Source organism: Pleuronectes platessa, chromosome 7 (genome assembly GCF_947347685.1).
Source record: "Pleuronectes platessa chromosome 7, fPlePla1.1, whole genome shotgun sequence".
NCBI classification, from domain to species: domain Eukaryota; kingdom Metazoa; phylum Chordata; class Actinopteri; order Pleuronectiformes; family Pleuronectidae; genus Pleuronectes; species Pleuronectes platessa.
This window is the reverse complement of record NC_070632.1, coordinates 14,100,825-14,110,801: the sequence shown is the minus strand read 5'-3', so window position 1 is coordinate 14,110,801 and position 9,977 is coordinate 14,100,825. Positions and strand designations below refer to the sequence as shown.

Below are 9,977 nucleotides of genomic sequence, written 5' to 3'. Positions count from 1 at the left end.
TTAATATGTTGCAGGACACCCTGATGAATCTGGCCAAAGCGGTGGCCAATGCAGCTGCTATGTTAGTCCTGAAGGCCAAGAACGTGGCCCAGGTGGCCGAGGACAGCGTGCTGCAGAACCGGGTGATCGCAGCTGCCACTCAGTGTGCCCTGTCCACCTCACAGCTGGTCGCCTGCACCAAGGTATTTATCTAAAACTCGTTCATCTCTGCAGCCAAGTCGGTAAAGGGCGTCCGAAGAGGCAGGAAATCCGAGTAAATATTCCAGTCAGGATATATTGCTTTAGTCAGTTTGGCTTAATTTGATTTTCACTTTGGAAATATTGAAATTCATGTATCTTTAATAAAAGCATAATGGCCCCTAGCCGAAAGCCAAACAGTTTTATCTATCAGCTCTTCTCATAGAAGAATAAAAGGAAGGCCTCATAACCTAAAGTGCATAAACTGATAGATTCCACAGATCTAAACACCTGATTTGGATTTACATCACGTTCCTGTTAAATTCACAATAATGTGGAAAAATGTCTCACAGTTTTATTTAAGTGATGCAAACATTTTTTGGATCCTGCAATCTGGAACGTGGTCTGCACCAGGATTAGATGGTTTGCTGAAAAATAAGCAATGTTTACCTCCGCCAAGGCCTAACAGTCCCAATCACCAGTTGCATGTGTTTAATTTGGATCTGCACCAAATTACACATACTCCAAAAGATCGGCCCAACAATTATTTTTTTATTCAAGATATATGAACTATTCTCTGAGAAAACAACTTAAAATGAAAAAAATGTAACACAATGTTATAGAAAGTTACAGATAAAAACCTTGATTAACATCTGCACCAAGATTTAATGGGTTCTTCCTTGGCCCCTGGTGGACTAGTTTTGTGTCATCTTGCTAACTAATAAACACCTTTTTTTTTTTTATCAGAAACTAATAAATAAATGCATTGCATTTTAAAAGTCAATATCAAGTTCATTTATGTAGCACATTTAAAACAACTTGACTTGTTATTCCCTGTTAAATTAAATAATTACCTTAGAAATAGAAAGAATCAACCTATTCCTCAATTCTTTATATATTTCTTGACCGACTGTGTGTACTGCAGGTGGTGAGTCCAACCATCAGCTCCCCGGTGTGTCAGGACCAGCTGGTGGAGGCCGGGAAGCTGGTGGACCGCTCTGTGGAGACCTGCGTCAAAGCGTGCCGCTCGGCCAGCGACGACGGCGATCTGCTGAAGCAGGTCGGGGCGGCAGCCGGCGTGGTGAGCCAGTCCCTCAGCGACCTGCTGCAACACGTCCGCCACTACGCCAGCTGCGGAGAGCCCATCGGGCGCTACGACCAGGCCACAGACACAATCATGAACGTGACGGAGAACATCTTCACCTCCATGGGTGATGCTGGTGAGCACAAAAAGGCAGAAAATGTCTCCTGATTTGATCCAAGCCTGTTTAGTGACAACAAGTGCTAAACATAACGAATCATGTGCTCGCTAATTAATACCTGATTCCCCTTGACAGAGCGCCGGAGGACATTGTACACTTTTGCACACATATTAAGTCATCTTTAAGATGCGGTTCAAACGTCTTCAAAGATATTTGTTATGGTTCATGTCATGAGGCTGAAGAATTCGCAAACCCAGCCAATTCTCAAGGGGTTGTAGGAGACATGTCATCCAAAACCACTACACAGCGCTCAGTCTGGTCCCAATCAACATCGGGGAGGCTTTGAAACTTAAAAGGAAACACATGACCTGGACATTTCGGGAAGGAGTAACCTTTTTCAACAAGGAAAAGCGAAAAAATGTGAAACAGGGATCCGCATCCAGTGATTATAGTTGTTCATTCTACAGGTATTTGTTGTTTCCCAAGGCCACAGGATGTAGGTTGTAAAGCTCCCAGATAGCTTGTCTCTCAAAGACATCTCTGGGTGAGTTATTACTAGCTGTAGGTGGGTGTTTGGGAAACACAAGTTTTTTATAGCAGGTGAGTGGGGTGATGATGGTACATTTATATATTCTGAAGACTTTCATTTGTGCGAGGCAGAGAGGATGACTCACCAGTAAGCTTCAGCTATGAGAGCACATGCAGAAAACAATGATGTGGCCCGAGGACCCCTACACCTATACACTGTCCACTTGATGCAATGTTGTTGAATGATGTGATGACAGACATCCTGTCATTTCCATTGTCTTTGGTTCAGATATTTCCTTTTTTTTTATCTCTACAGTCTCTGAATACATAAAATTACCCATATGACAGAGGATTTTATTCATATCATACACCCACCTTTGATTTACCTTCATCAGTACTTATGAGGCACAGTTAACATAAGAAAGTGTAACAGTACAGACAAACTCATCAATCACTGACACAATTTGACAGCATGTAAAGCAGTTTGTGTCGGTTTGTTAAGGAAGAATGTTTTTTTTATTAAAGAAATGCTTCTGCACTTCTGACAACAACTGGATCTTGGCCGTCATTCTCAAAATCCTCAAAGAACCTGCACACTATTCAGCCCACAGTGAAAACAGAGTTAAAGAAATAGACAGACTCAGTCTCGGTTTTACAACACCACCTGAATTTAATTGTCTTAGTTGAAAACCTTACTAATTGTCTGGGTCTTCATGTGTGAACAGGCGAGATGGTGCGTCAGGCCCGGGTGTTAGCTCAGGCGACTTCCGACTTGGTCAATGCCATGAGGTCCGATGCAGAGGCTGAAGTGGACGTGGACAACTCCAAGAAACTTCTGGCTGCAGCCAAACTCCTGGCTGACGCCACCGCTCGCATGGTGGAGGCCGCTAAGGTGAGGAAGGTTTACTTTCACAATGTAAAGCAGTAAATATGACCAACTATTTGCTAATATCAAAATATTACCTTACTGCTCTTGTAGTTTTAGTCATTTATACTACATAATACAAAGTACACAATTCACTTTACTTGAACCATATTGCAAACTAGAGGTTGAGCGTACACCTCGGCCAAGGCCCAACAGTTTCCTTATAAAACCACATTCAAATTCTCTCGACCAGGTTATTATTTGAACCTGCACCAAATTGCAAATCTCTGAGAAATCAATAGAAGTGTAACTACGTTAAAGATCCTGCATCTTCTCCCTGATCTGAATCGACACCAAATATTAATGGTTCCTTCCTTGGGTCATGTCCCACCCCTCAATGAAATTTAATGGGAATCCTTTTTGTTGTTTTTGGTAATTCTTCTAAAAAACAAACCAACAAATGGACATGGGTGAAAACATAACCTCCTTTGTGGAACTAACAAATAATTTTTATCCAGAAATTATATTGATATTGTTGCATTTTATTTAGTTGCCTTCTTTTTCTATCAGCTCCTGTAAATTACATGTCTCATCTCACAATGAGTGCAGTGTTACAAGATGAACTGTGCCTGAATTGCCTTGCTATTTTATAGAATTAACATTTTGGCCTTATTGTCAGCACTAACTCCAGCATGATTTCACATCCGAAATAAAAGGGTGCAGCATCAGTGACTGCTAATAAGCCCCTGGCAACGTGGAGCCGGATATTATCAGTGTGAAATACCCGAGCAAGTGAAACACTGCTTATGGCTCGTTAGATGTTTCTGATCTGTGACACATTAATCACCACATCACTGCCATTATCAACGAGGAAGTGGGAATCTGCCACTGGCGGTTTCCTTGGAAACTGTCAGAAAGCAGACTGAGCTAAATGCCTCTTTGCATCCATTGTACAACATGCATAACAGGAGCTGTTAGAATTGAATGGCTGTGGTTTGATTTTATATTGTGTGTTTGTGTCTATGTATGCAGTATATCAATCTGATTGTGTGGGATGGATGTGTTTATGTGTCCCTGTGTGTTTATGCACCGTCAGGGGGCGGCGGCCTACCCAGAGAACGAGGACCAGCAGCAGCGGCTCAGGGAGGCAGCCGAGGGGCTCCGTGTTGCCACTAACGCTGCAGCTCAGAACGCCATAAAGAAAAAACTGGTCAACAGACTGGAGGTGAGTCATCGGCGCGCTCTCGCCTTTGTGTCATTTGACCTTCATCAAAATGAGACTCCTTACCGGCAATCATGTCACACAAACATCTCTCTCCCACATTGTGTCTCTGCTCGAGTATAAACACCGATGAAGTGTAGTGGAAATAACAGCTGAGTTTAGACATTAGGAAATAATGTGAATAATGAAATGCCTCACCGGTCATTTGTAAGAAAACGGCCCATTTAGAGTTTTTCGTCCCTGTGTTATTTCTCTCTCCCGTAGCAGTGAGCAACAAATCCCATTAGTGCTGTGAATGAACTATCTCCCTGTTGAGATCTGTGTGTAGTCGTTGGTATCAGTTTGCCCCTAATGACTGCCCCCCCCCCGCCACCCCCCGTTCCAGTACGCTCGATGCTCAATTTCCCAGTCACCTAAACCGTGCATTACTCTGGGCTGGGATCAGCCTGTATATCTCAGTCCACCTCCCTGCATCAGATGGTCCCAGTATAACTGCTAATGGTCGCCTCCATCAGGTTAATGTGTGAGCCAGTGAAAAGCAAAGTGCCAGGAATCTGGAGGTGTGCACGGAGCATTTATCTCAGACACATTTAGTCTCATTAAGCTGTTTTTAATCGTTCAGGTGATTGATAAAGCGCTTTTATTTAGACCAAAACTTAGAAGTAAATAAATCAAATGCACAATACAAAAAGTGCCTCTCCTTAGCTGTCGTGTCTTTTCTTCAAAACTAATTTGTCTGTGGATGATTGTGAGCGAAGCAGTATTTACTTTACCTATTAGTTATACCTATAAAAAAATATATAACCCTGACCCTAAATATACATATATGTATAGTATAGAGTGATTTTAAGGGTTTTAAAGGAATTCCTTTTCTTCATCCCTTCTTCCTTCTTACTAATCATTTTGGTATTTGACCCATCTTAGTTTGATTAGAACATAACAACACACAAGGCCCAGCACTTTCCTTAAATTCATTCAAGCCAAAAACAAACGATGACCATTATGAAATCATAATCTCCATCTTTATTATGCATTGGGAAAGTTAATTTCCCTGATCCGCCCCTTTGTCCTGATCCACAGCAAAAGTTAATAGGTTGTTTTTCGGGTTTCATGGAAGTCAGTAAAAAAACAGACAGGGGTGAAAACATAACCGCCTTGTTGCAGAAGTAATACTGGTCGCTGAGGAAATGAATGCTCCTCAGTTACTCAGCACCAATCTCTTACCGTTGTCTAAACATTTTCGTTTCCTGCCCTCTGAACAGATAGCTGCAAAGCAGGCGGCGGCTGCTGCTACTCAGACCATCGCAGCTGCACAAAACGCTGCTGCCTCCAACAAAAATACAGCCTCACATCAACAGCTCGTTCACAGCTGCAAGGTACGATCATGAACTCTCTCTTATGAGCTCTAAAAAAAAAAGTAAAAAATCCAGGGGAAAACCTTTAACCCATAAAATATGAATGTTTTGGTAGGTTAGGATCAATTTTTCTCTTTCACATGTGATGATGTGGATATGAAATATGCATGGCATGTGTTTGAATGCAGGGAGTAGCCGATAGCATCCCCCATTTGGTGCAGGGCATGAGGAGCAGCCAGGCCCAGCCTGAGGAGCTGGGTGCCCAGCTCGCCCTCATCATGGCCAGCCAGAGCTTCCTACAGGTTCTTCCTCTCACCATGACACAGCCAGCAACCATCAATCTCCATCATTATACAAAGAACCCCTTTTATGCACTGGAAGCAATGAATTTGTTATTGTTGTTCTGTCACCCTCCCTCAGCCTGGAAGTAAGATGGTGGCATCTGCGAAGTCGGCCGTTCCGACAGTGGCTGACCAGGCTGCTGCTATGCAACTGGGCCAGTGTGCCAAGAACCTGGCTACCTGCCTGGCGGAGCTCAGGACTGCCACTCAGAAGGTATCTGCACACAACACCGTTTTCATGTTAACGTGCACAGTAGTAACTGTCTGCTCTGCATAATGGATGCCTGTGTGCATAAGACTAATATTTATATGTGTGTGTGTGTGTGTGTTGCTTGAAGGCCCATGAAGCATGTGGTCCTCTGGAGATCGACTCAGCCCTGAAAACAGTCCAGACACTCAAGAGTGAGCTTCAGGATGCCAAGATGTCCGTCATCGATGCACAACTCAAACCTCTTCCTGGGGAAACGGTCGGTACATCCTAGAGTTAAAGTGAAAAATTACACTTTAGACGTTCAACTACAGCAGGGTTGACATATTTAAGTGATAGAAGCTGTGAATCAAATAGTATTTATGTGTTCTGATGCAGCTGGAGAAGTGTGCCCAGGACTTGGGGAGTACCTCTAAGGCTGTGGGCTCGTCCATGGCTCAGCTGCTAACGTGTGCGGCACAAGGCAACGAACATTATACAGGTAAAATAGGTTTATTCCACACCGAGAGCAGATATAATGGACCTTAATGATTTATTTCTGTCTATGTCAGTTGTCTTTTAAAAAAGAGGTGATGGATATGATAAATATACCTAGATTACCGACTGTAACCTGTATTGTATTGGAAATGGCGGTGTGGAGATGGAGCAGGTAGAGAAAATCACGACTCCTTTATTTGTGCTGCTACCAATGGCCTTAAACTGAGCCCTTTGAATCCAGCCTGCCTCGGCCATTTTGCCGTCCATTCTGGCGTAATTGAAGATCTCAGGGGAGAAGAGATGAAGACAGATAGAGAATAACATTTTCTAACAATGCTCCAGAGCAGCGCTCCATGCTGGGGCTCAGGGTGCCACTCGCTGCTCAATGTGCTCATTAATCTTATTTTCACCACATTTAACATTCCATCAGCAAATGGCTCCACTTGGCGAGCTAATGCAATTTGATGCAATTTGCTGCTCTTTTTTTTCTCATCTGCTCTGTGTATGTATAATAAGTTAAGGGCAGCTCCCATGTGGGGGCCATCTTTATTATATTAACTAATTTATTTAAACAATGAGGGCATTTTTTTATCAGTTTTGTTCGCAGCGTGGCACCGCCAAACCCCCGCCGGCTCATTTCAGCAATGCTATTACAATTATAGTAAGAGGACAGGGAATGCACGTAGGTCTCAGTTTGTGTTGCTTAAACAGGAGGCTGCAAAGCAAAGGTAATGAGCTTGAAATGAATGTGTTTAGTGTGGTGTCAGTTTTGATTTCTGCAGAAACATGATTTCTTATTGTAACTACATTAAAAGGTACGGCAGAGGAGAAAGAGAACATCTTATCTCCTCTGTATTTTAGAATAGTATACCTGTAATACATCTATAGACAACACAGTAGATGGTCTGTAGCACATATAGAGCAGTCAGTTTATCATCTGTTATTATATTTATATGTTTTGGTTTTCAGTATGATATCTCCTGCTGTGTGTGGCCGGTTGTTTGCAGGTGTGGCTGCCAGAGAGACAGCCCAGGCTTTAAGGACACTGGCCCAAGCAGCCAGGGGCGTGGCAGCCAGCACCAAGGAGCCGCAGGCTGCTGCTGCAATGCTCGACTCAGCCCAGTGCGTCATGGAGGGCTCGGCCATGTTGATCCACGAAGCCCACCAGGCCCTGGTTCACCCCGGAGATGCTGAGAGTCAGCAGAGACTGGCGCAGGTATATCACAGAAACAGTGATATTCATGCAGCAGTCACTTTGTTCTTCTCTCTCTCTCTCCCTCACTGATTTGTAAAAATAGTTTCTTTCCACAACGATCATCCCCTCTGAGCGTTGCTATTTTCACTCTACTTTGTCTCTCGCCTGGTTGTTCTCTCTCAGGAGCGCCAGTGTAAAACTGCTCATTCTCCCTCAGAGGATAAACATATTGTTTGGCTTATATCTGTGACAGCAGCATAAATTAGTGTCACAGATTACTGTGCTCCACTGTCAGCCCAATTTGTACTTGTGTCTTTCCCCGTATTGCTTTGATCTGGGTTATTGTGTTGCACATTGTGAGAATGACAAATGGACAATGTGTTGACAGAGTGATGTGCTGTGTTGCAGGTGGCCAAAGCGGTGTCGCACTCCCTGAATAATTGTGTGAATTGCCTGCCAGGCCAGAAGGATGTTGACATGGCCCTGAGGAGCATTGGAGAGGCCAGCAAGAAGCTGCTGGTGGATATTGTACGTCCTGACATATTTTATTTCAAAGATTTGTTGCTATTTTTAATGCCTTATGCTTTAAGCAGTTTGTTTGGGTTGTCCCTTTCTATCCCAAGGGATAAAACACGTTTCTTCCGTTGTGAACGCGATATCTAACAAACACTTTGAGGGAATCCTTTCAAATTTTGTTCGATCGTTCGCTTGGACTAAAAGATGAACTCATTAGAATTTGGTGATCAATTAAATATCATTGTGACCTCACAAAACACATTTTTGGTATTTTGAACATGATATCTCAAGTCTGCTTGTCGGGAATTTCTTCAAAATATGACCAGTTGTTACATGGAGTCAAAGATGTAAGATTTCAATGGTAAATGTTTAGACTGACACAGCACTGGTTGGTGGAGGCATACAACTCACAGTGCAGAAATGATAGTTTATATGTGTTTGAACACAAACCATTTCAGTACATTTGAGATGTCACCCCATAATCGCTCAGGGTATTGCCATTTTTTACGTGACGGATGATACTCCACAGTGTGGCTAATGCGAGTCCTGTCTTTGAAGCTGCCTCTCTGCAGTAAGACATTCCAGGAGGCCCAGACTGATCTGAACCACACGGCTGCTGAGCTCAACCACTCTGCAGGCGAGGTCGTCCACTCCTCTCGAGGAACAAGCGGCCAGCTGGCTGCGGCCTCGGGCAAGTTCAGCCAAGACTTTGACGAGTTCCTCGATGCTGGCGTCGAGATGGCAGGACACACTCAAGTAGGTTTCATGATCGTATAACCCCCCATAACCCACTCCATTGAAACAGTTCATCGATTAACACACTCACCCATTATTTCACACAGAGAGTCGAGTGCTCAGCCCGTTGATGGACATGAAATCTTAAACACTGAGATTTTGACCCTTATATTTCTGTGTCACTTTAGTACCTAAGATATGTTAATAAGATCTTTTAATCTGATTCACTTAGGCAAATGATTGTCCCCTTGAGCACTAACATAGTCAGAGGTAATGAGATTTTGTGAAGTTCTTGTTCTGGCTATTTTGCTCATTAATTTGCCAGGATCATCAGGGATTGGAGTTGATGTAGCATGACAACAAAGTTCTCTTGCTAAAAGAGAAAAGGGGATATAGATAGTTGGGATTCAGTGGGAGCATTCTCTTCAATATGTCGTTCTTTAATAACCAAATAATGTATATTTTGACTACGTTTCTAATCCATCTTTAAAAAAAAAAAAATGTCTTCCTGTACAGAGCAAAGATGACCAGATCCAGGTCATTGGTAATCTGAAGAATATCTCCATGGCGTCCAGTAAACTGCTGCTGGCTGCCAAGTCACTGTCTGTGGATCCAGGTGCAGCCAATGCGAAGAATCTTCTCTCTGTGGCAGCAAGGTGTGTGATAACATGCAAACGGCCCCTGATTTGTATCTGATATCCTCCTCAATTGCTGTTAGTTAAGATCTTGCAGTCTTTGCTAATTCACTGAACTGTTTCCAGACTCACACTTGTGGCAAATTGTGTAAAAAATTTTGCACTTAAATGTCAGAAAACGTCTCCACCGCTGCATCTGTATGCTGCTCCCGAGCTGCGTCTGCTCAGCGTTGCTGCAGGGAGTGTGTATCCTCCCCCTGGTGGAAAGAAGCCAAGCAGCTGGTCCCGCAGGGCTTCGGGCCTGACTGACTTCTCTCTGTCTAATTAGGAAGATGGAAGCCTTGGATAGAGCATGTCTCTGCTCAGCAAGGCTGAACGCAAACCCGAGACAGTCTCGATACTCCTGCGTCTGCCTATCGCAGCTTGAGGATGAGAGCTAAAAGCATGTGTTAGTGAGTGTGAGTGAAGCCAGGCTATGCGTGCATGTGGGGGGGGGGGACACACATGTGAGAGCTAAAAAG

General features: G+C 43.6%; 1 protein-coding gene across 1 annotated transcript in view; it reads left to right on the top strand.

The window, feature by feature from the left end:
• Positions 1–9,977, top strand: part of tln2b (talin 2b) — a 79,151-nt gene that overhangs the window by 45,869 nt on the left and 23,305 nt on the right. Inside the window, 13 exon segments of the mRNA XM_053426429.1 lie at positions 15–182; positions 1,103–1,397; positions 2,633–2,799; positions 3,869–3,997; positions 5,257–5,370; positions 5,538–5,651; positions 5,770–5,904; positions 6,029–6,157; positions 6,277–6,379; positions 7,383–7,591; positions 7,979–8,098; positions 8,645–8,842; positions 9,338–9,477. Of these exon segments, the coding sequence (XP_053282404.1) occupies positions 15–182; positions 1,103–1,397; positions 2,633–2,799; positions 3,869–3,997; positions 5,257–5,370; positions 5,538–5,651; positions 5,770–5,904; positions 6,029–6,157; positions 6,277–6,379; positions 7,383–7,591; positions 7,979–8,098; positions 8,645–8,842; positions 9,338–9,477 (2,021 nt within the window).